The 26667-nt window shown below is 39.6% G+C and overlaps 1 protein-coding gene and 1 pseudogene across 4 annotated transcripts in view; one reads left to right on the top strand and one right to left on the bottom strand.

The window, feature by feature from the left end:
• Positions 1-854: 854 nt before the first annotated feature.
• LOC122750570 lies at positions 855-1548 on the top strand (annotated as a pseudogene).
• Positions 1549-11327: 9779 nt separating this feature from the next.
• LNP1 (leukemia NUP98 fusion partner 1) overlaps positions 11328-26667 on the bottom strand; it is a 78453-nt gene continuing 63113 nt past the window's right edge. For 2 of the 4 annotated variants that reach the window (XM_043992457.1, XM_043992458.1), the window contains exons 3-4: positions 15231-15488; positions 11350-11842 (exon numbers count right to left, since the gene is read on the bottom strand). In XM_043992457.1, coding sequence (XP_043848392.1) covers positions 11693-11842; positions 15231-15488 — 408 coding nt within the window. In that variant the 3' untranslated portion in view covers positions 11350-11692. Of the gene's footprint in view, positions 11843-13297; positions 13365-15230; positions 15489-26667 lie in introns of all 4 variants that reach the window. The other 2 variants (XM_043992459.1, XM_043992460.1) reach the window with 2 other exon arrangements.

Genomic DNA, 26667 nt, shown 5'->3' with positions numbered 1-26667 from the left:
GAATGAAGAACTAGCAAAGTAGATGGAGAAAGGGTGGTCAGACAGAGAGAAAAAGCACAAGGAAAGAGCCGTGCTTTAAAAACTCAGAGAGAAGAAAGTTTACATCTCAGTCTAGGAGGAAAAGGTGATCAACAAGCTCAAATGCAGCAGGAAGAAAATGAACTCCATAAATTTGATGGCAGATTGGTACTTGGAGGCATTTTAAAATGCTGGTTCTTCTAGTGTTAATGAACAAATCTAACGGCAGTTTAAAAAACATTATCCTTCTAAAGAGGTCATTGGTAACTTTGGAAAGAGCAGTTACAATTTAATGAGGCTGGAAACCATATTGCAAAGGATTTAGAAAAGAGTGAGATGAGAAGTAGAGGCAGAAGTGAATATAGATAGCTTTTTCAAGAATCTTAGCTGATGAGGGTAGGAAAGATATGTGATGATAGCTTATAGGGATGGTAGGATAAAGTGAGGGTTTGTTCAGTGTGATGGAGGAATGGATGGGTTAATAGGAAGCAAGTAAGAAAGGGGCCATTAGATAGGGAAAGATTGAAAATTGAGAGAGAGAGAGAGAGAGAGAGAGAGAGAGAGAGAGAGAGAGAGAGAGAGAGGGCGAGAGGGAGGGAGGTAAGAGAGGGCACAGCCTCCTAGAGAATGAAGGATAAGGTGAAAGAAGAGTGCAAGTAGAGCCCTGGCACTGATTTGGCTGCTGTCAGGAGCTGACATTTGTGGGAGCAAAACCAACGCCAGGAGAGTGGAAAAAGGAAGGAGCAGCAGCCACTTTGGGGTAAGGAGACCAGGTACCTGAGGTTCATGAGAGGGGAGGTTTTTTTCACTAATATTCAACACATCACCCTTGGAACATGAGGGATGTATATGCTCATCTCTTCAAGGGATTCCTCAGCAAAAAAAGACATGCAATAAGGCACCAGCCCTGGATTCAGGAGGACCTGAGTTCAAATCTGACCTCAGACACTTGATACTTACTAGCTGTGTGACCCTGGGCAAGTCACTTAACCCTCATTGCCCTGCAAAAACAAAACAAAACAAAAACAAAACCAGATTCTTACAGTTGGTCTAGATGCTACATGAAAAACAACTGCTTTGTATAAATTGAAGCTGGGTGAAATAATAACTACTATTCTCACTATAGGTTTCAATGTAGAAACTATAGAATACAAAAACATTGGCTTCATGGTGTGAGATTTAGAAGGCCAGGACAAGATCCAAGTCCTATGCCACCATTATTTCCAGAATACGCAAGGATTGGGGTGAATGGGGTGTTTTTTTTATGGTTGACTAATGCCAAAGAATGAATGAATGAGGCCCTAGAAGAACTGATGAGCATGTTGGCAGAAGAGGAACTTAGAAATGCCATCTTATTAATATTTGCTAACAAACAGAATCTTCCCCATGCCATGAATGCAACTGAAATCACAGATAACTTGGGCTGAATTCTATTCATCACAGAAACTGCTCCATCCAAGCCTCCACTGGTAGGGGTGGGCTCTATGAGGGGCTGGACTAGTTTCCAATCAGCTCCAAAACCAGAAATGAAACAACAAAAATTCCTCTTCCCTCTTTTCCTTCTCATCCTCTTATTACTTCCTATTTGCCCTTCACTTCACTCTACTGTGGCAAATTGTGCTGCTTTGTGGTACTGAATGCCAGTAACTGGTTGTTTTTTTTTCTATCCCTTTTCACAGTATATATTAAAGGTGGTATTTAAGACAAGTAAAAGAACTGAACACACAAAAGGGAGAAATATGTTTAATGTAGGTTTTGCAATAGCAACTTGAATACCAGACCATTTCAATTGTCTGCAGTTCCTATTTTGAAACTTGGGAAATGAAGATAAAAATCAAACAAGTGAACAATTTTGCATGGTTAAAATAGAGATCCATGAAATGCTATGTCTTTGGGTTTTAAGTATTTTATATAGTTTGTGCTTGTTTTTGTGCTCAGATGCATATTTATTAGGGAAAAAAGCTGTGAGGCTGTGGTCCAGAGCAAGCTGCACTTTGAGATGATTAGATCTTCCATCATGTGCTATTTCTAACTAGACTTTCCCCCCCTGCAGTTTAGGTCAAGCTGTGATTATTTCTCCATCATATTTGAATAACTCTTAAGAAGGACACAATGATGGCTGGTTATAAACATTAAAAAAAACTTTTCCACATATTTTGAAAACAAAAAAACAGCTTTTAATTTGGTCAAGTGTGTGGCCCTTCTGCTTGAGACTAATCTTGAAACCTCTCTACTGTAAACATAGCCTATGTCAGTCCCAAAGCTTGGTTGGAGATATTTCAAAAACATGGGCAAGAACACCAGACATTTCTCTCTGGTGTCTGGGTTTTGAAAGAAAATAAATTGAGCATGAGAGCTTGGGGAATCACTCCATTCTAGAAATATTCAGTCTTGTTTTGAAACAATCACTCTATCTGTGTATGTGTGAAATGTCCTTTAGTACCCCTCATACCACAAGGGTCAGATTTGCCATCTGGAAAAAAGAATTACTTTTTTTTCCCTTTTTTCTTTTGATAAACATCAAAGAAGCTGGAACTGTTAAACTTTATCTTGGGAAAAACTCAACTAGTTTGCTTGGTGTTGTGGAAACTCTCACTGCTTACAATACACAATTAGTAACCAAGTACTGTTTTGTATACTTGTTTTTGGTTTTTATTTCGCTAATCAAGTACTGTAATTAAAGGGATTTGAATAAAATCTCTGAACTATTTTTTAAAAGAGTGCATGGTAAGGGATGGGCTTTGGTCAAGAGAAAGATTACATCTTCATCAAAGCCTGGAGTGAAGGATATCTGAGGTATGTGAGGTAAAGAAAAGGGGAAAAAAGGAAACTCTTGACAAACAGCTTCAATTTTTTTTCAGTCAAGTATGGATGGGGACCTCGGTGGAGAAGATGTGGAAAAGGATGCTGTGAGAGGCTTGCAGAGAGAGACAGAGACAGAGAGGAGGCTTTGGAAGAGCTGCTGTGGTAAGTGGAGTAGAGAACTGAATAAGGAGGAGTAAAAGCATTGCCTTGCTGTAGTAAGAATTTAGTTGAAATAAGATAATATAAATTTGGAGTGGAACCAATCAGCATGGTTTCCAAACTCTTTCCAGCTCCATTCCACAGCATATGAATAGAAGTGATGGAGGAGAATGGTGGGAGTAATCCAGGGTTGGGAGGTTGTCAAAGCATAATAGGTAAGAGGACAAGGGGGAAAGGTATTTGAAAGAAGAGGTGTTAGGGGCAGCTAGGTGATACAGTAGGAGAACCTGAGTTCAAATCCAGCCTCGGACACTTACTAGCTGTGTGACCCTGGAAGAGTCACTTAACCCCTATTGCCTAAGAAAGAAAGAAAGAAAGAAAGAAAGAAAGAAAGAAAGAAAGAAAGAAAGGAAGGAAGGAAGGAAGGAAGGAAGGAAGGAAGGAAGGAAGGAAGGAAGGAAGGAAGGAAGGAAGGAAGGAAGGAAGGAAGGAAGGAAGGAAGGAAGGAAGGAAGAGAGTAGAATTGATTTACCAGTGATCAACACAAGGGAAGATAGTATAATCAGTGTAGGGGTGATAGCTTGAAAAGATCTTAGGAGGTGAAGGAATTAGAGGTGTCAGTGAAGATGAAGAATGGGATAAAGAGTTGTAAAGGCAAACTGAAATGATGAAAGATTTTGATGTGATAAAAAAAATTTTAGAGTTCATGAACCTGGAAGCAGATCATTTGTGAGTGATAATCAAATCAAGGGTATGGCCACCTCTGTGTGTGGCTGAAGTGAAGTGAACGAATAGGTCTTAGGAATTGAGTAGGCTGAGGTAGTAGGAAGTTCAGGTGTTTAAAGGAGTGTCGACATGTGTGCTGAAGTCCCCTAGTATGGGGCAGCTAGGTGGCGAAGTAGATAAAGCACCAGCCCTGGATTCAGGAGGACCTGAGTTCAACTCTGATCTCAAGACACTTAACACTTACTAGCTGTGTGACCCTGGGCAAGTCACTTAACCCTCATTACCCTGCAAAAGAAAGAAAGAAAGAGAGAGAGAGAGAGAGAGAGAGAAAGAAAAGAAGGAAGGAAGAAAGAAAGAAAAAGGAAAAGGAAATAACCCATATGTGAAGTACCTTAATATAAGGGTAGGAGTTAAGTCAGAGAGAAATACTATGAGTCAAGCACTCAACTCATTGAGGAAAGAAATGGCTGCCAGAATCAGGACTGGGTGATAAATCTGGATAACATGAAGGTCAAAAGAGAAGTTACAGAGTGATGATGATATAGACTAGGAGGAGTATTCTGTTTCTCCCACCATGGCAAAGGACTCAAAAAGATGAGAGGAAGTATAGATATCATGGGAAAAATGGGCCAGGGAATTGGCATTATGGTGGGCGTAGGTCTCCCTGAGTGCCAGAAAATGGAAGGAATGAGAAAAGAAGTTTAAAATTAGGGGCAGCTAGGTTGCCCAGTGGATAGAGCACCGGCCCTAGAGTCAGGAGGACCTGAGTTCAAATTCGGCCTCAGACACTTAACACTTACTAGCTGTATGACCCTGGGCAAGTCACTTAACCCCAATTGCCTCACCAAAAAAAAAAAATGAAGAAAATGAAATGAAGTTTGTTAATTATGGAGCAGGAATTTCAGAGAGCATGGTGGAAGGGGGTGAACAGGACTGGCACAGGACATTAGGAGGGAGTCTCTATCAACTGAAAAGAAAAAGTATAAAGGGTTCAAAACATGCCTAACATTGGTGAATTAATCCAGGCTGAGTATTAGTGGGAGAAGAGAGCTTCCCTGAGGGAGGCAGATGATTAAAGGCTTCAAGGTCATGGCTTAGGGCCTGACCTTGTGGCATATGATGTGTTCAAGGTGGTTCAGGGAGGCTTGCCGCTCAATAGACAGAAGCAGAAAGACCCAACGAGGACCTAATCAGGACTTTGTGAACTGGGCTTAGCACTGGAGGGGGAGCTGGCCAGGGGCCTGATAGAAGCCAGGAGGTAGATGACTGTGTCACCTAGCCTCCAGGGAGCTCCAACGGTAGAGCTTAAAAGTTTATGATCTGTTTCAGAAAAACCTGGAAAAACTTAAGTGGACTGATACTGAGTGAAGTGAGCACAACCGAGGAGAACATTGTACACAGTAACAGCAACATTGTATGATGATCAACTGTGATAGACTTGGCTCTTCTCAGAAGTGAATTGACCCAAGACAATTCCAAAGAACTCATGATGGAAAATGTTCTCCACATCCAGAAAAAGAACTGTAGATTCTGAATGCAGATTGAACCATACTGTTTCTACTTTTTTGTTGCATGAAACTGGAAAATAATAAAATGCTTTTATGATTAAATTTTTTTCAAAAAAGAAATATCCAAAAAGAAGTTAATTATCTCTCCCTTGCAAACTGGGAGGTACACAAGTAGACTCAAGTTGACTAAACAAAGTGGGTTTTTATACTGACTTGATTAACATGTCAGTGCAGGCTAAATAAAGAATTACATAGTCAAAGGTCTGAAAGGGGCTCTGAGACATCAGCTATTCCATTCCCACACTTACAGATTAAGATAACCTTTAAATCAGAGGTTCTTAACCTGGGTTTCATAAATATTTTTTAAATGTTTATAACTGAACTTCAGGGTAGCTAAGTGGCTCAGTGGATAGAGTGCTGGGCCTGAAGTCAGGAACGTATCTTTCTGAGTTCAAATCTGGCTTCTGACACTTACTAGCTGTGTTACCCTGGGAAAGTCACTTAACCCTGTTTGCCTCTATTTCCTCATCTGTAAAATGACCTGGAGAAGGTAATGGCAAACCTTTTCAGTATGTTTGCCAAAAAAACCCCAAAGGGGGTCATGAAGAGTCAGACATGATTGCACAAACACAAAAAAAGAGAGTGAGAGGAGAGAAAGTGGAGGCACCTATTATAGACAGGCTTCTGGAGGACTATAGCCACAAAGGGTAGATGAAATAGAGGATGATATTTAGAGGTGATGGAACGATCAAGTAGGAGTTTTTTTTTAGTTTAGGGGAGACATGGACATGTTTGTAAGCAGTAAGGAAGGTAGCAATAGGCAGGGAAAGATTGAAGAGAAAGGATAGAATGACAGAGGGTGCAATCTGTTGAAGGAAACAGGATGAAATTAAATCACTTGTGCATGTGGAGGGGGGTCTGCCTTGGTAAGTATCAGGGTCAACTCTTCATGTGAGACAAGGGTGAAGAGAGTAGCAGAAATCATCTGAATGATATGAGATGAGGAAGAGGAGAAATGAGGGAGGTCACAGCAAATGGTCTCTATTTTCTTCTGTAAAATATAAGGCAGGGGGCAGCTAGGTGGCTCAGTGGATAAAGCACCAGCCCTGGATTCAGGAAGACCCGAGTTCAAATCTGGCCTCAGACACTTGACACTTACTAGCTTTGTGACCCTGGGCAAGTCACTTAACCCTCATTGCCCCAACAAAAAATATATATATAGGGGCAGCTAGGTGGCACAGTGGATAGAGTGCTGGCCCTGGAGTCAGGAGGACCTGCATTCAAGTCCGACCTCAGATACTTGACACTTACTAGCTGTGTGACCCTGGGCAAGTCACTTAACCCCAATTGCCTCACCAAAAAAACCCATTTATATATATATATATATATATATATATATATATATATATATATATATATGACAAGGGGAAGCTGGGTGGCACAGTGGATAAAGCACCAGCCCTGGATTCAAGAGGACCGGCATTCAAATCTGGCCTCAAGGGGCAGCTAGGTGGCACAGTGGATAGAGCACCAGCCCTGGAGTCAGGAGTACCTGGGTTCAAATCCGGTCTCAGACACTTAACACTTACTAGCTGTGTGACCCTGGGCAAGTCACTTAACCCCAATTGCCTCACTAAAAAAAAAAAATCTGGCCTCAGACACTTGACATTTACTAGCTGTGTGACCTTGGGCAAATCACTTAACCCTCACTGCCCCATGCAAAAAATAAATAAATAAAAAATAAATAAATAAATGAATGAATGAATGAATAAATAAATAGATAGATAGATAGATAGATAGATAGATAGATAAATAAATAAATGAATGAATGAATAAATCAATAAATAAATAAATAAGTAAGTAAGTAAATAAATAAATAAATAAATAAGGCAAGGCTCCTAGCTCAGAAGGTGGGGAAAAGGGAAGCCATGGGAGAATTGAGAGGGGATGAAAAGATTTGGAAGAACTGCTCTAGAGAGTGGGTAGCACTTGATAAGGATGGTATAGAAGGAGAATAGTCTAGGGGCACAGTCTCAGAGCAGAGGCACCACCATTAAAGGGGATCAGGAATAGCTTTTTGTAGAAGGTGGGATTTTGTCTGGGACTTGATGAAAGCAGAGGTTCCAGGAGACAAAGATGAGGAAGGAGAACATTCCAGATATGGAGAACAGCCAGTGAAAATGCTGAGAGGAATGCTGTGCCAGGAACAGCAACGGAGGCCAGTGTCACTGGACCACAGAATAAGAAAGGAAAAAGGAAAAGAAAATTGGAAGGGAGGAAAGGGACCAGGTTATGAAGGATTCCAAAAGCCAGACAAAGAATTTTATATTGGATTGCTTACTGCCTCAGGGAGGGGAGAGGGATAGAATTTGGAACTTAAAACTTTTTTATGTTAAAAAAATGTTTAACATGTAATTGGGGGGAAATAAAATATTATTTTAAAAAAATATAAGTATTTGATCCTGGAGGTAACAGAGAGTCAATAGAGTTCATCAAAGCGCAGATCTGTGCTTTGAAAGCAGAAAGGAAGATAGAATGGGGAGAGACTAGAGGGAAAGAGAACAACCAAAAGGCTATTGCAGTATACCAGGCTTGAGGTGAAAAGGAACTGCAGCAGGGTGGTGGCAACATCAGTCCAGAGAAGGGGGCTTGGGTGAGAGATGTTATTGATCCACAAGAGTTAGTAACAGATTAAATATGGGGGATGAGAGAATGAGGAGTTGGAGATGACACTTGGTTGTGAGCTTGGGTGAATGGGATGATGGTGATGTATTCAACTGTAATAGGGAAGTTAGAAAGAAGAGAGGGTTTGGGGAGAAAGGACAAGGTGAGTTTGAGCTGTCTATAGGATGAGACAAAAATAGTGCCTTACCTCCCTTTCTCTCTCTTCCTGCTGGGGTTTAGTATGGCTCCAGCTGCTGGAAGCTTCCTCCATATGGGTCTTGTCTCATGTCATTCTTGTCTTGTCAGATCTTGGAGGCTTCAGTGGTTTTACTGCCTCCCAAGGAGACCAGGAAGAATGACAGAGCTGAGACCCAGACAAGCAGAGCATTTCATCTGGGCAAGCTTCTAGGTTCCCACTGGCTTTGGGAAACATGATCAAACTGCTCTCCTGGGGGCAGGAGAAGACCAAAGACTTGGACTTTGCAGATGGATGAAGAACAATAGAGATTAGAGCCAGGATATCAGTCTAGCTGGAGCCTTCATGCTGAACTTTGCTTCTTAGAGTATATCTGCAGACTGGTCAGTTAATCATCCCCCTTGAGTAGGATTTGGAAGAGTACCTCTATGAACCCCAGATATTGAGATCAAAGGCATGGAGGGGGACTCCAAAAGCCTGTCAATTCCTGGCTGACTTACAGGAATCCAGGTTTGATGATGAGACTGTGACCTGCAGATTACCTCTCCTTCCCAGCAACCCACCTCCCACCTGCCTTGCTTCACTCTGCCTTTACCTATTCCTTAATGGAATGCTGGACAAAGGAGAAGCAAAGAGTACAGTATAACTAAGAGGAAGTCATGATAGATAAGGGAGCAGGGTAAGCCTCCCACAAGGGATGCAGAGAAAGGTAGTCTCTATAAAAAGAGTGGAATTGCAACAATACAGAAGTCAATATGTCTGGTGGAAGGGAGAGAGCCTGGGGGCAACGATGCTCCATAGTGATGTAGGCTGACAGAAGAGTGCAAGGCAAGGTGCAGGGAATGATGAGTTCTCTAGGGAAGAAATATGTTCTTCCAGGGAAGAAGAGTGTAGCCCCACATCAGTGCCCTAGGGCAAAGTTCAGTTTGCCCCAGGCTTGTTACAGCTCTGGGTAATAGATCTCTCACCACTAGGCTGTTGTTTATGTTCTTCCAACCTCCTTCTAGAGATCGATTCACAATAGCTCCAAGGGCTGGCTGCTGTGGATACTCTCCAAGGAAACACAGCTTCAGACTAGCACTTTCCAGTAAATACAATGGGCCTGAGTCTTGTACTTTTTATATCTATCTACTGTCATCTTGGGACAGCAAAACCTCTTCTATCCCAATCATAATTTTCTCTTGGTTTAGGTGTCCAAAATCCTCAGGGGGGGGGGGGGGGCGCGTAGAGTTCTCCTAGCCATCAATCAGCAGCCTTGAGCAGTTTTAATTCTCATAGAGTTATGCCACTCCTCTACAGTGGCATGTAAAGTCTTTTCACTAGTGCTTGCATCACCAAAACCAATGGAACTTGGTGATGGTCTATCCAGAGATTCTCCATTTTAGGAGAGTGCCCAGGCCAGCCATCTCTTCATTTCCCTGGACTTCATCATGCCCTCACACTAGGTATTCCACACCCTCGCACACCCATTCAGCTTCTTTTTATGTGTTGTCTTTCCCTTTTACATTGTGAGCTGGTACTGTCTTTTGTCTTTCTTTGTATCTCTAGCACTTAGTACTGTGCCTGATGTATAGAGAAGTGCTTAATAAATGTTTTTGACTAGCTGACTGACTGCTCAATAACAGTCCTCTGTGGTAGGCACGCACCCCTTACACAATGATACAACATTCCTCAGGCTCATGCCTACTCTGATACCTGAAGAAGCCAGTCTCTGATTAGTGAAATGCTGGTGCAGGCTGACTACTGATACAAAACTGGTCCAAGCAGCCCAGACTCAACTGCATCAATGAATCCTGGATGGACTGTTAAAATACAATCTGTGTGATATGGTTTTGATAGGAAGTTGGGAAGGGTCCTGACTTTTTAATCATAGCTTCATGTTATCTAACACTTTTTTTTTTAATCCCACACCTTGGATCAGTCTCTCCTCCCCAGATATCAGCTCATTACTGAAGTTCTGAGCTCACAAGGACAATATTCAGTTTTGAAGCTTTTCAATAATTATTCTCTTTGCCTCATGCCTCCACCTGGGATTTTACCCCCAAAATATCAGATTCTGTCTAGTTTCTAGAGCTTGTCAGAGTATCCTCAGTTCCTTCTCCAAGCACCAAGCCAATAAAGCATGCATCATGGGGAAAAGTCTATCATGTATGACAAAGAGTACAGAAGTGACTCCTACTCAAGCAATAGACAGTCCAGAAAAGTTTCCCTCTATTGATTCCCTGCCACATTCCACTTAAGGAATGACTCAGGGTTTCTAGAGAAATAAGCAACTCACCATCTTTTATGAGCTCCACTTTTCCCAGGACCTAAATTATAGCACCACCCAGGAGTGGAGATTTTCTCCCCCCCCCCCCCTGCCAAGTGGTAAAAGAAGTTGATGTTGCTAGACAAAGACACTCTCCTTTCCCACACCTACACAATCCACATGGCTCACAGTACCAATTAAGGGCAAAGTTTATGTTTGGTCCTCCATGTCATAGCTTTAAACCTTCCTCCTCAGCTCTAGCTCTTCTAGCACTGACTTGAACTATGAACCTTTCTGCTTTGACTAGAAACCCCTTGCTGCTCCACCTGACATTTGTCCTTTCCAAATGAAATTGCTTCTGCTACTACTATTGGATGACCTCTATACCTGACATCCTTTTCCTACTTTATGTCTTCTCCAGAGAAGTCTTTTTTTTTTCAGGGCAATGAGGGTTAAGTGACTTGCCCAGGGTCACACAGCTAGTAAGTGTCAAGTGTCTGAGGCCAGATTTGAACTAAGGTTCTCCTGAATCCAGGGCTGGTGCTCTATCCACTGCACTACCTACCTGCCCCCAGAGAAGTCTTAAAACTCTTAAGTGAGAGAGCCAGGGATCTGTATGACCCTGGGATAGTTAATACATTTCTACATATTTTGTTAATCTGGTCCAAAGCTTTCCCAGGAATGACTAAGCAGGCTTCTCTAAAGATCAGCTGACCCTTCCTTTTCAGTTTAAGAAGACTAAATACTATTCCCCTCAAGGTGCAGGCAATAGGAATACTTCCTCCACCCCACTCCCATGTCACTGAACACCATCAGCTGTGTCTTTTTTGGCCCACAGACACATGTCCTGTAATATAATTAAAATATACAACCCTAGGTTCATTTACACATTCACATCTCACACAGTTCCAATTCCATAAATGTCAAGATTGAATCCTTAAAGCAAAAATGAGACAATAAGCACACAGCTTTTAAATCACACAAATGATTTTTATTTAGGATTAGAGGAAGCAAGAGTGGGGGATGGGATGGAGATGGGGTTGGTACTTCTTTAAATATCTTTATTTCCATTTGTGAGAATTAATTTACTCTATTAAAATTACTTTGGTACTCTTCCTTCTCCTGAAATGGAAACAAAGGAGATTACTAGCATATCAAAGGGAAGAGGGAAAACATGCTGAATACCAGACATGGACAAAATCATCTAGGGTTTTTGTTTGTCTGTTTGCTTTGCTTTTATGCCAAGCTCCAACTCAGAATGTCTTCTAATTACTTTCTTTTACAGATACTACTCTCCAGTCTCATCCAAGATATTCATCAAACAAGCTTCGCCTACTTTACCTATGGTTGTCATGTGAAAATGATGAGCTACTCCTGGCTCTTTTTGGTCACAGCTGCCATGTTGGCTTCTTCCTGTTCCTTCTCCTTTGATCTCCTTCTTTCCCCTGTTTCCTGATGGGCTTTTGTCCTGCTTCTCAGGCTTTCTCTATCTTTTCTCTCCTTTCTGTCCTCAGGTTCCTGAAAGAGAAAGATCAGGGAGCTATAAAGTCACAACAGCAGCTGACAATGCTTGGTATTTCTCCTAGCATTGCAAACCAGGCATGGTAACAGCATTGGTCATGGAAGTTTTCTATTTCTAAACAAAGCAGACTTTATGCATCAGGCTCCAAATCTGGATGTTCTCATAAAAGATCAACTTAAAACTAAAGCTGTTATAAAAGTGTAGGTCAGTCATATTTTGGGCATATATGAAAAAATAAGGAATAAATATCATCTTAAAGCAATGAAAAGGGGCTTGTTATATATCAGTCCTGTGTCAAGATAATGGAATGTGGTAGATAAGGGGATTTAGCAGATCCTCAAAGGCCCACCTGGAGATTAATCTAAACTGAGTGAATTGTGAGAGTGATTGACTACTGATTAGCCTACTTCAAGTTAACTGGATTGTAAGCACATCTGTCTGGCCTTTAAGAGGGTATTGTTCTCAGAAGCTAAAAACGTTGAACTTAACTCAAGACCACCTTTGGGTCCAGTGAACCAATGAATTTGAATGATGCTAGCCAGTCAGCTTGAAGAACCTCCCATATCTGGGAGGAGAACATGAAGGAAGAAGTGGACGCTGGCTGATGGTTGATTTCCTGATTTGGTTCGAGACATTGGCATGGTGGGAGCACTTCACATGGGCTGGTAGGAAAGCTAGGATTTCCATGCTATAAGAAATCTGTTCTCAATCTTTCACTTTCTTTTACTATCTTATATCTTAAAAAACCTAAACTCATTTATCAGCGATTTTAGTCAGGTTCCCCCCAAAACTGGGGGGACAGATTAGAACCCACATTTAGATTTTTTTTTAAGTGAGGCAGTTGGGGTTAAGTGACTTGCCCAGGGTCACACAACTAGCAAGTGTTAAGTGTCTGAGGCCAGATTTCAACTCGGGTCCTCCCAAATCCAGGTCCAAATCCAGCTTTATCTGCTGTACCACCTAACTGCCCCCAAGTCATTTAACTTCTACACATCTCGGTTTCTCTATCTGTAAAATGGTGCTAATAATAGCTTCTACCTCCCAGGTTTGTTGGGAGGATGAAATGAGATAATATTTTTAAAGTGCTTTACAAACTTTAAAGCAATATATAAATGCTATCTATTATTATTATAGTAGGAAAGATGGAGCTAGGAGAGATATGCATAGTAGCAGAACAGTGGGAACATTCTGCAGACAATGCACTCGTTTGGATGTATAGCTTGGTGGGAGACCATGAGGCAAGGCAGAGGAGACAGTAGTTGCTGCAGAGAGGAGCATGCCCCTCTCTGATGAGGAAATGCAGACCTCTGAATGTCAGTACCCTGGGGCAAAGCAATGATTCCCCAACCATAGCAATGGCTCTCTATCTTACACAGTCCCAATCTCTGTGTCACATTGCTAGATAATAAGTGGCATGAATAAAGCTTCTGAAAATGTGCAAAATTCTTTACCTACAATCCTCTTTTCAACTCTTCATTGTATAGAATGATGTCTTTGTTCTTCAATGTTTGTCGAGCTCTTTATGGAAAAAAAATAATGTAAAAAAATGATGGATTGGTTTTGTAGTTAGAAAAAGAAATGTGTTCCATTGATATTTATGTAGCATAAAGAGAAACTGAGGAAGTCCCTCAGCACATTGGATGAACCTTCCTATGATGAACTTCTGGGAGAAAGAAGAATGAGATCTGCACAGAACCAATAGGAATGACCAAGTCACACTCTGCATCTTTGAAGGGAATGCTAACATAAATGAGATCATAAATTCATTGGAATAATTGTTGACATTATTATTCATTTAGATTCATGCAAATCAACAAAGGGAATGCTTTATCTCCCCTATCTCCTCTCCTCTGCATTTCTTCAATCTCCTTCAAGGAGTCCAGGAACATCTCAGAATAGCTGCTGCTCCCTAAATAATCTCCTATCAATGGTGCCATGTGGTGTCTACATCAATTTTTGCTACACCTTTTAGACACACAGAGCAAAGTGTTATAGTCAAAATCCAGCATGGACCACTAATTATTAGAACTGAATACCAGAGAGGGGCAAAGTCAAGATTTTCTTCTCTCTTCATGTTGTGAAATGTAGAAATGAGCAAACTACTTATGGGGGGGGGCAGAAAGGGGGCACCCAGTAGGTTCTTAGTAGAGGGCAGAAAGGAGACTTACTATGTGTGATGATAATAGGCAAAAGAGCCCAAAACATCGCTATTTAGAGTTTCCAGCAATAATTACTCTTCTAAGGAGTCATTTAATTGTAGAAGGACTAGGCATGTGATGTAAAATTTGATTATAACTTTATCTTGAAATGACATTTTCCATCCTATCTCTATTTTCTTTACCTTATGTATATATATTTTTTAATACTTGGCATTAGCTAACACAGATCAAAAGTCTTTCAAGGTATTCTTTGATTCCCAAATTATTGTTAACAACTTGTGATCATCAAGGTCATTACTACCTAATAGTACTAATACTAATAATACTACCTAATAATACTAAAATACTAATATTTAATATAGAATCACAGCTCTTTGAACATAGATGGTAGTTAACAAATACTTTCTCATTCATTCATTCAGAATCCCACACTAAATAAGAGTAAATAAAAAGTAATGTGACAGGGGCAGCTAAGTGATACAGTGGATAGAGCACTGGCCCTGGATTCAGGAGAACCTGAGTTCAAATCTGGCCTCAGACACTTGACACTTACTAGCTGTGTGATCCTGGGCAAGTCACTTAACCCCAACTGCCTCACCAAAAAAAGAAAGAAAGAAAGAAAGTAATGTGATCTTAGATCTAGTTTTCAGTGAACAAGGTGATTCCATAAAAACTTGTGGGAAATGTGGGGCCCCCACTCAAAAGCTGATTGAAGTAGTCTGGGGAACAATTAATGTCTGGGAGGTGAATTCAGATTCAGCTGGGAGAATGGAAACAGGTGCTTAAAATGCTAATATCTACAAATAGGGGTTGGGCTCTTCCCAGTCTTAAGAAGGGGCTGCCTCTCCTCCCCCTCCCCAGCAAACAGGATCATATGATGAAGGAGACCCAAGGCTGGTCAAGTGGGGAGGAGTTTAGAGGGCTGTCCCTGCGCTGCCTCCCCCATTGACTATATTGCATTCCAATTGGCTAGTTTGGGGTGCCAGTCTTTGTCACACAGATTGTAAGTGAGGAAGAAGGGAGGGGCCAGTCATGTTAAGAAATGAAAAGGCTCACGAACCACCATTTTTGTGCCATTCCACTAGGGAACAGGCCCATTCTTGCGAGAATATAAAGACCTTTGATACTTCTCCAACACTGAGTCCCAGAAATTTTTAAATAGGGTTTCTCACAAACCCACATTTCTAAAGTGGTTCCAGGTATGAAATAATGTCTCTTTACTTACCAAAGAGACTGATCTTTTGGTTCTAATGCAAAGTTGCTGCTCAAAGTGCTCTGAGAATTCCTGGATGGAATGTGATCTGCCCTTGGGTTTCATTTGCCCCTGCAATGAACTGCTCTGGGAGCACATTTCGCCTGCCCTCATGTGCCGATGGCCTTGGAATCTGTGGTCCTCATGAGAATGCCTTCTGGGGGGGTCAGAAACCGGAACAGCTGAGGAGGGTCCATATAGGCTGGATGTGGAAAGGGCAGCAAACTGTGTCTAAAGAAAGGAAAAAGAATGTCAGTTCAAATGTTACATAAGGGTTTCTTTTTTATGCCATTGTATGTATATTTTGAAATCAATAGTATGAGTTTATTTTCATAGAGATTTTCATTCTTTTTAGATTGTGGTCTTTTTTTTTTTTTTTTTTTACTGAGGCAATTGGGGTTAAGCGACTTGCCCAGGGTCACACAGCTAGTAAGTGTTCAGTGTCTGAGGCCAGATTTGAACTCAGGAACTCCTGAATCCAGGGCCAGTGCTCTATCCACTGTGCCATCTACCTGCCCCCTAGACTGTGTTTTAAGCCAGTTTGAATTTCATTGTTTTTTATTCTTTCATGTGTTCTTTCATTGTTCCTCTAAACTGTTTTTTAGCTAATTATTTGATCAAATTATATAAAGTATTTCCTTGGTAAATTGATTACCATGACAAGTATAAATTAATTCTAGAAATACTATTTTTACTAAAAAAAATATTATTTGGAATTGTTGCACATTGTAATTTATATTCTGAGTCAAAACAAATTCACATTTTTTTGTGATCATTATTATCCTCAATTTTTAAATCCATATGATACTTGGATTATGGGAATTTATCATTTAAAACATTAATTGCCTTCATCCATGAGAGGAATACATACATACAAGAGTGGGCATTGGACTGTCACAGAAGGGGAGACACACATGAAGTCCAGATAACTGCACTGCCTTGGGAGAGGCTGAAAGAATAGCTATTGGCAAGAGTTGAGGTTGGATTTTCTTGGTTTAATTTTCCCCCACATGGCACTGGGTGGCTAGGCTATGCCATCTCATTGGATACCTGACTTCAACTCCCCTTCTATATGCCTAATGTAATGGACATCTCAATCCTATGCATCTGATTAAGCCTGACTCAATTATTTTTCTGTTCTTTTATGGTAACCCCCATAATTATCTCAGGTGTCATGATAAATACAATATTGGATCTGGCCTTGACATCTGCTACCAATTATATTAGATCCTTTAATTTCTCAAAGTGTAATAAGAATAATTAGGCAGAGTTACAAGAGGAATTAGATAGTAATACTATACTAGTGGGGGATCTGAATCTCCCCCTCTCAGAATTAGATAAATCTAGCCAAAAAATAAATAAGAAAGAAGTGAAAGAGGTGAATAGATTACTAGAAAAGTTAGACATGATAGATGTCTGGAGAAAATTGAATGGGGATAGAAAGGAATATACCTTTTTCTCAGCAGTACATGGCACATTTTCAAAAATTGACCATGTATTAGGGCACAAAAACATCATAGTCAAATGTAGAAAGGCAGAAATAGTAAATGCATCCTTCTCAGATCATGATGCAATAAAAATTACATGTAAGAAAGAGCCAGGGAAAAGTAGAATGAAAATCAATTGGAAACTAAATAATTTCATTCTAAAGAATGAATGGGCCAAACAAGAAATCATAGAAACAATCAATAACTTTATCCAAGAGAATGACAATAATGAGACAACATACCAAAATCTATGGGATGCAGCCAAAGCAGTGCTTAGGGGAAAATTTATAGCTCTAAATGCTTACATGAATAAAAAAGAGAAAGAGGAGATTAATGAATTGGGCATGTAACTTAAAAAGCTAGAAAAAGAACAAATTAGAAATCCCCAATTAGACACTAAATTAGAGATCCTGAAAATTAAAGGAGAAATCAATAAGATTGAAAGCAAAAAAACTATAGAACTAATCAATAAAACTAAGAGCTGGTTTTATGAAAAAACCAATAAAATAGATAAAATACTGGTTAATTTGATTAAAAAAAAGAAAGAAGAAAACCAAATTACCAGTATCAAAAATGAAAAGGGTGATGTTACCACCAATGAAGTGGAAATTAAAGCAATAATTAGGAAATATTTTGCCCAACTGTATGCCAATAAATTTGACAATCTAAATGAAATGGATGAATATTTACAAAAATACAAACTGCCCAGGTTAACTGAAGAGGAAATAAAATCCTTAAATAAACCCATATTAGAAAAAGAAATTGAACAAGCTATTAATGAACTCCCTAAGAAAAAATCCCCAGGGCCAGATGGGTTTACGGGTGAATTTTACCAAACATTTAAAGAACAATTAATTCCAATATTATACAAATTATTTGGAAAAATAGGGGAAGAAGGAGTTCTACCAAATTCGTTTTATGACACAAATATGGTGGTGATACCAAAACCAGGCAAAGCAAAAACAGAGAAAGAAAATTATAGACCAATCTCCCTAATGAATATTGATGCTAAAATCTTAAATAAGATATTAGCAAGGAGATTACAGCAAGTGATCACCAGGATAATACACTATGACCAGGTGGGATTTATACCAGGAATGCAGGGCTGGTTCAACATTAGGAAAACTATTAACATAAAGAATAATTAGGCAGATGGTGCAAAAAGTGATGAAACAAAGATTTTTTAAAAAACATTCTTTTCTAAATTAATATCATAATTTTCTTCTCAATTTATCACCCACGGGGGGAATATAGTAATATTAAGTTTTAAAGAATGTTTCAATTTTTGTTTTTGTTATATGTTTCATGCGTAATAACTGGGTAATAATTGTAAAGTCTCTAAAAGATTCTGAATTTCCTTAGACATGTTTTTGAAAACTCTCATTGTTTTATTTGATTATTGGCAAAGCTATTTAAATTTGTGTTAAGCTCAATTTTGTAGGAAACTTTCCTAGCTGATTACCAGTATCTGAAACACCTAAGGGACTGTACAACCACATCCAGAACTCTACAGCTGAGACTTGTTAGTTGATCTTCAGCATCCATACCTGAAAGACTTCTTTTCCACAACTACACCCAGAGGATATCCCAAGAATCATCTGAGAAAAGACTTCCAAAGACTTCAATGGACATTTTTCTGTTTTCCTTTTCCCCATTGTATACACTTTTTATAATGTCCACTTACTAAAGGGGAGTGCCCCCTTTAGTTTTTCTCTGTTTGTAATGTCCTTCTGATAAAAGGGGAGTGCCCCCCTTTAGCCTTTGTTAATGTGTCAATTTCTTTTCTCTCTTTTCATTCCCTTTACTTTGTTAGTCATAAGTATCTAATGCTATTGTTTCATTAAGGAAACAATCGTTTCTTAATGAAGGGGGGGGGGAAATGTGATAAAATAATGGGATTTGGCAGAGTCCAGGGGCCCCACCTGAAAATTGATTTAGAATTGATTGAGTTGGGTGAGACTGAGAAACTGATTGAGAACCTACTTAAGAATGATTAAATCAAGACCACACATGGTAGGGTGTTGTTCTCAGAGGCTGTGGACTGTGACATCAACAGGAAACCATGCCTGGCTGGCCTTGAGTGGCATGTTGCTCTCAGAGGCTGTGTACTATGCCATCAACAGGAGACCACTCTCAACCAATCAGCTTGAAAGACCTCCCCTTTTGGGGAGAGAGACAGGAAGTAGGAAGTTGAGGCTGGCTCACTGGATCTCTCTCTTTTCGTCCAGGATTTTGGCTTGGTGGCATCAGGGGCAGAACAGAGTAGAAAGATCTATTCCATGTGTTCTCTATAGAAGCATGAATAGCTAAATAAAGGTGGCTTTCTCAACCTCTCTCTCTCTTCACTAACTTCTAATATACTTTAATAAATCCTTAAAAGCCTAAACTCTTGCTGAATTTATCAGTAACCTTAGCCAGTTTCCACCCCAAAACTGGGGGGGGGGCAGGTTAGGACCCACAGTTAGATTTTAAACATCACAGTTCATACATATACATATACATATACATGTACGTAGGTTACATCAACTTGTGAGAAAATTCTTTGCATCAATCTTTGTTTCTGACCTGGTTTCTGGTCAGCTTAACATAGGTCCTTAGTTAAGGGTCTCTAAGCAGCAGGTAGAAGAGGTCCAGCTTCCCAGTCACACAGGGCTAGGTTCAAAGAATGCAACAAAGTCATTTCACAATTCCCATAATTGAATAAAAAGACCCACAACTGAATAGAAAGGAAACTGAGCTAGCTCCAGAATTGAGTCACAAGATGGAGTCAGTGTGGTTCATTCGATTACTACTACCACTTGCTATTCTAATGTCCTCAATTCCCTCAATGCATAAGGACAGAATTGGGACAAATCTGACTCTTTCCTGGTGGCAATAGAAAATTTCCTTAAATCATATAATGAAGGCAGCTACCTAGTTCACCAACTTGTAAATCAATTCCTGAAAAGTACTATACATCCAGAAAAAATCACAAGTAAAGGAATTCGAAATTTCCACCACAGATCAAAATTTTTATCTGGAATAATATATGATGCCACTAAGTCTGGGAGCCACAATCAATACAGAGTAAGTTAAAATGTGGTTTGTGATGGAAATCTTAAACCTCTTTACCAGTGATTTTGCTAGTTCTAAAATGACATGGCTATAGGGATGACAGAACAGAAGTGGAATGCACTGCTAATTTGCAGAGATAATAAGCCATTTTGATGCTGTTTCTTGGTCCATTCTATGGTTTCTCTCAATCCACTAGCTATGTCACTGAGTAGGGAGGAAGCAGATAAATAGGGAAGGGGGCTTCATATTCCTTAGTTCTGATTTCATAAAGGTCACCAAGCCTGTAAATTTCTTTGTTCATTTTAGCTGCAGTTGCAGATTATAATGAGGCCTGCCAGAGAATAGGGTTTCCTAAGGGTAACCAATGTCTGCACATGGTGCTTCATGTTCTTGCATGCTAAATATAAATATGCCCAGTCCATTACAATGGTTTAGGATAGATCATGGGACTCATAAAGCTTTAAGACTCTTGCTTTAGATAGAAGTATGTAACATGTAAATGGATCGCTGATAGCAAATTCTTTCATTGTATGTGATGAGGCAGATGGCAGGTTATTTATAGTTTAAAGAGGAAAGAGAGCCTGGAAAGAAAGCTTTTGGAATCAGAGGTTATAATTAATATTCTAGATTTGCCACTTACTGGTTGCATGACCTTAAGCAAGTTACTTTATCTCTCTTGACCTCAGTTTCCTTCTCTGTAAAATGAAAACAAACAAAACTTCCTAAGAACAGAGAGACATCGTAATCAACTACTAGAAAGACCACTTAGGAAAGGAGATATCCAGGAAAACAAAATGAGAGAAAGAAAAAAGAATAGATGATTTCAAAATTCCCTGTGAGCTCTAAATCTAATATCCTTTTTTTTTTTTACCTCAAATGGGTCAATGTAGGGAAAAGGTAAAGTTATAGGAAATAGGGATAATATTAATAACATGATTTTGTATAAAAATGAATATGTACAATATAGTATGATATTTCCCTATTAATCTCCATATTTAATGAGTTTTTCTCTCTGCTTTCACTCTTTTGGAGCAGGGTAGGATAGGTTTTAGGGATGTCCCTGAGGGTTTGGGTGTTTCTAATACTATCAGCTTAAATATTCCAAGTATGTTCCCCACCCTCTGTTAGCCACCAATTCTAGTAACCAGTTAACAATCAATTAGCTTTTGGTAGTTGTTGTTCACTCATTTCAGTCATGTTTGACCCTTCATGACACCTTTTGGGGTTTTCTTCACAAAGATACTAGATTAGTTTGCCATTTCCTTCTCCAACTCATTTGGCAGATGAGGAAACTGAGGCAAACAGGTTTAAGTGACTTGCCCAGGATCACACAGGTAGTAAGTATGTAAGTCATATTTGAACTCAGGAAGATGAATCTTCCTGACTTCAGGCCTGGCATTCTAACCACTGTGCCACCTAGCTGCCCCAATCAATTAGTTTTTCCAAGGGGATATTTATTTCAAAAATAGAGTAAGAGGGGGCAGCCAGGTGGCGCAGTGGATAAAGCACCAGCTCTCGATTCAGGAGGACCTAGTTCAAATTCGGCCTTGGACATCTGACACTTACTAGTTGTATGACCCTGGGCAAGTTACTTGACCCTCATTGCCCCACAAAAAAAAAAAAAAAGAAAAGAAAAAATAGAGTAAGGGGTAGCTAGGTGGCGCAGTGGATAGAGCACTGGCCCTGGAGTCAGGAGAACCTGAGTTCAAATCCAGCCTCAAACACTTAACACTTACTAGCTGTGTGACCCTGGGCAAGTCACTTAACCCCAATTGCCTCACCAAAAAAAAAAAAAATCAAACAAACAAAAAAAAATAGAGTAAGAAAAGAAGTGCAAATATTTCCCCAACCTCCTCAGAGGCATAAGGGCACAGTCTCATTTATACCACTACAGTGTCCAGGGAGAATGGGCTCAGACTTAGTAGTTTGTACATAATAATAGTCCCACTAAGTTCGAATACAAATTCAGCATTGCTGCTGGATGAGTCCACAGCTCAGCTACCACTAGGCTGTTTCTTGAAAGCCACTCCTTACTCCTTGGGGCATCAGTGTTGCCTGGCATTGACTAATTTCCTAGACTCCTAGACTTCCAGATGGCTTACAATCGTGACCTTTTCAAACTCACAAAGATGTTGCCTACTACTTACTTTATCTACAAAAAGAAAGAAAAAAGAAAGGATGAATGAATGAATGAATGAATTCCAAGGCACATCAAAAAGTGAGGACTATATTTATGAAGCTACATTACAGCCTTGGCTAGGGAGGGGTCCTGAGGCCTCCCTCCCTATGGCAGCTTTTTAGTCAGCCAAAGGGCAGCTAGGTGGCGCAGTGGATAGAGCGCTGGCCCTGGAGTCAGGAGTACCTGAGTTCAAATCCGGCCTCAGATACTTAACACACACTTACTAGCTGTGTAACCCTGGGCAAGTCACTTAACCCCAATTGCCTCACTAAAAAATAAATAAATAAATAAGTCAGCCAAAGAAAAATCAAACCAGCTCTGCTCATCTGGACTTTTTGAATATATTCACACACACACACACACACACACACACACGCACGCACGCACCCCAGCCATTCAAAATGGCTCTTTTTCATCATGTGGCCTGCAGACCAGAACCATTTTCAGAAGTTCTATGCATGCTCCAAAATCTCTCCAAGACACTTATGTTCCATATCATCATGACTTTCTCAGAAGCAGGTTTCCCAGCACCTTCCACTGGGAAACTGCATTGGCAATACTTTGTGAATGCTTACATGGATTACTTGGTGGCTAGTCCCCCAGTGCACTAATGAGGGGAAAAAAAAGGAAGAAGACTGATAGACGTTTTGATAAATGGGTTAAAACTTTCAGAAATCCTTCTGGAACACACAGACACCACTTCTCAATAGTAAAGGTTAATAATAGGTATATCCCACTTGACTTATTAATTATAACTGATACGAGTTTGCTTTGAGGTGGAGCCTATGAAGTAGGTAATCTCCAAGAATGGAACTAAAAAGCTGTCTTTGGGTAACATCCACATTCACTCAACCAACAATGTGTCAACAAAGAAATAGATTCAAACAAATGGTTGAGTCATGTAGATTTATTTATAGAAATGGAAGAGTGTATTATAAAAATAAAAGATTAGGGCACTTCTACCAGAAATTACAGAAAGATCACCCTTAAGGAACCCAGACTTGATCCATACAGATTTTGCAAACTGAACAACATATCACTTCAGGTTACAAACATTTATGACCTATTGACTACCTAGAAAGACATGATCATGAGGCCATAATGTTATACCAGAAACTCACTAAACCTCATTATCTAGCAAAAAACCAGATTCCCCATGCTATAAAAAAAAAATTCACTGAAAATTCAATAGATAGTATATATTAGAGCCAGATCATCATCACAGACCAAGTTGCTACAAACAATTGCCCAAATAATGTTGACTTATAAAAATTTAGATAAATTTTCAATAGATGTGGTCTATAGCCTCCAAAGTGCATAAAATGAAAAGCCCTCAAAATATAGAGACCTAATAAAGAAATCAAAACCCTGAGGGAATGGAATAAAGTACATACCTGTTGTTCTGTCTGCTCCTGCAGTTGTCCTGAAAATGACTTAAAGAAGATTATAGAAGGTGACCTTATGGCCCATACTTTTATGCAATTCTGAGAAAAAAATAGGAATCTATTAAACATAAGACATAAAATTGTAACTTCTCTCAAGGTCATTTCTGTTTGAACTTCATAAAAGATGGGAAAAAGGAATAATAATAGTACCTCACATTTATAGAGAACTTTAAGAGTTGCAAAGCACTTATATATATTTTCTCATTTCATCCTCAGAATAACCCTTTGAGATTGATGCTATTATCATCCCCAAATTACAAAAAAGGAAACTGAGGCTTCCAAAGGCCAAATTATTTGCTAGGCTCACAGCCTTTAAATGTATCAAAACAGGATTCAAATCCAGGTCTCCCACACTCCAAGTCCAGTTATGCTATCCACCAGGCCGCAGAAAATGAAAGCAGTTGCATAAATACAAGCTGTGAAGGTTGGTAGGGAGAAGCAAAGCCAAGGAAGCCAGTTCAAGTTCAGGTAAATGTGGAAACCCTTGGAGGTTGGGAGGGGAGCTGGGACAAGAAAGCCAGCACAAGATCCCTTAAAGAGACCTGAATCCACATAGGAACCTGAAAGGGAAAATAAGGGAAGGTAGGAGGCAGGTGACCCTGTCAGAACAAGCACCACTAAAGGGTGAGATTTGAGCCCTGACTAGTCAAAACAGAAGAAACAGTAAAACCAGGACCTATAAGTCACTGAGCTAAGTGGCCGAACCCTGACATATATTTCTCAGAGCACAGTAAGAGACAGAGCTGGGTCAACCCCAGCAGTGGCACCCATGGTGATGGGATGGGGCTGTGTAGGAACACAGAGACTGGCATTATCTCCAACATCAATATCAGCTGGTTATCGTGCAGAGAGAAGACAGAGACCAGCCAAGGCCAGAAGCTGCAGTGAACCAACACGAGAAAAGACAGGGACTGAAGGAAAAGGCAAAGTCTAATAGCACCCCTCACCCCACCCATCAAGATCAATCGAAACCACAGCATCCAGACTACTTGTCCTATTTGATCTATCCAAAGGTATCGGAGGGGAAATATCCCAAGCTAAGAATCCCAAACCAAGAACATGGGCTAAATAGAAGAAAACATCAAGAACAACAAAGAAATATGTTGGGTTAGGAAAAGCCCACAAAGTAGGAAGAAAGGAAATAAACATTTTATTAAGTGTTTTACAAATAGTATCTTATTTACTCCTCACAATAATGCTGGCAGGTAGGTACTATTATTGTTTCCATTTTATACTTGAGGAAACTGAGGAAGGCAGAAGTTAAGTGACTTGCCCAGGGTTAGAAAGCTAACAAGTGTCTGGGGCCAGATTTGAACTCAGATTTTCCTAACTCCAAGTCCAGCACTCTAGCCATTGTCCCACCACGCTCTCCCAAAGATAAACCCAGAAGATGAGAGTAACTCAATTACAAGCAGGGCCTCAGAAGGGGGGAAATGGCTTAGCTGCAAGGACTAAAAGAGGGGCTGAGAGAAATAAAACAAGAGATTAAAAACTCACATTTAAAAATGAGAATTTAGGAGGAAAAAGTAAAAGGAGAATAATAGAACAGAAAGTGGAAAGCCTTACTCAAGTAGTGAACTCATTGAAAAATCAGAGCAAACAGAACTTAATGACTCTATTAGACAATCAAAAAAATATTAGAACAAAGTCAAAAAATTGAAAAAATATAAGGTATATACTGTCAAAAACAACAGACTAGGAAAACTGGTTAATGAAAAATAATCTAAGAATCATCAGACTTCCTGAAAACCATGACCAAGCAAAAAACAAAACAAACATAAGGTATTTTTAAAAAGAAAAAGAAAAAAACTGCCCAGATCTATTAGAACCAGAGGAAATTGTGAAGAAACAAAACAAAACAAAACAGAATGTACCTGTCACCTCCCCAAAGAGAAATCAAATTGAAGTCACCCAATAATGCTCAAAATCCAAAGTTTCCAAGTCTTAAAAAAAAGAAATACCGGAATTGGCCAAGAGAGAAAGAGTTCAATTGCCACAAAGCCATAGAAAAATATAAGACTTAGCAGCAATCATTAAAAAGAAGATAAAATCTTAGAATACAATATACCAAAAATTAAAAGGTAAAGACTTACAAAAAAAGAATAATTTAGCCTGGAAAATATATACATATATATATAATTCTACAAGGGAACAGATGGCTCTTACTAGAATGGAATGTTTTCAAGCATTCCTGATGAAGATATCAAAGCCGAAACTTTGAAATGCAAATCACTCTAAATTTGGAACTCTAAATCTCTGAAAATGAAATGCAAATCAATCAATCAACAAATATATATTAATGTCTACTATGTGCCAGGTACTGTGCTAGGTATGGAGGATATGGGTACAAGGAGAGAACAATCCCTCCTTTTAAAGAGCTTGAAGAAACAAGTACATATATAAATATATACTGCATCAAGTTCATAAATACAAACATATAGAAAGTAGTGACATGCACAGTGGTTAGTAAGGGAGGGCATTAGCTATTGGGGAGATCAGGAAAGATTCCATGCAGAAAATGGTGCTTGAATTGCATCTTAAAGGAAGAAAGGACCCCATGAGGCAGAAGTAAGAAGGCAGTGAATTGCAGGTATGTCAGATAGCTCTCATGGAGGCACAAAAATTGGAGATAGAGTATTTTATGTGAGAAACAGAGAAGGCTAATTTTGCTGGACCGTAGAGCATAGGAGAGGGAGTACTATTTTTTTTTTTTTGTGGGGCCATGGGAGTTAAGTGACTTGCCCAGGGTCACACAGCTAGTGTTAAGTGTCTGAGTCCAGATCCGAACTCAGATACTCCTGAATCCAGGGGTGGTGCTCTACCCACTGCGCCACCTAGCTTCCCCTGAGGGAGTACTTTTTAAAGAACCTGAAAAGATACACTGAAACAGGCTTTGTAAGACTTTAAAACCTAAAAATGGATTTTTTATTTGATGCTACAAACAAGAGGAAGCCGGTAGAGTTTATTGAGTTGGGGAGTCTCTGACAGAAATAGAAAAGTTTGGAAGAGGGGAAGGTTTGGAGGAAAAGATAATTAGTTCAGTTTTGGACATGTTGAAATTGGGATATCTTCAGGACATGTAGTTTGAAATGTCCAATAGGCAATTGGTATATATATATAGAATTGAATCCCAGGGGAGAGACAGGGGACATATATAGAAATCTAAGAATCATCTAAATAGAGATGATAGTTAAATCCATGGGGGCTGGTGAGTGTACCAACAATTAGAGTATAGAAGAGAAGAG

The sequence above is a fragment of the Dromiciops gliroides genome, chromosome 3 (genome assembly GCF_019393635.1).
Source record: "Dromiciops gliroides isolate mDroGli1 chromosome 3, mDroGli1.pri, whole genome shotgun sequence".
NCBI lineage: Eukaryota > Metazoa > Chordata > Mammalia > Microbiotheria > Microbiotheriidae > Dromiciops > Dromiciops gliroides.
The sequence above is the reverse complement of the archived record's forward strand: the minus strand, read 5'-3'. Positions and strand labels throughout refer to the sequence as shown.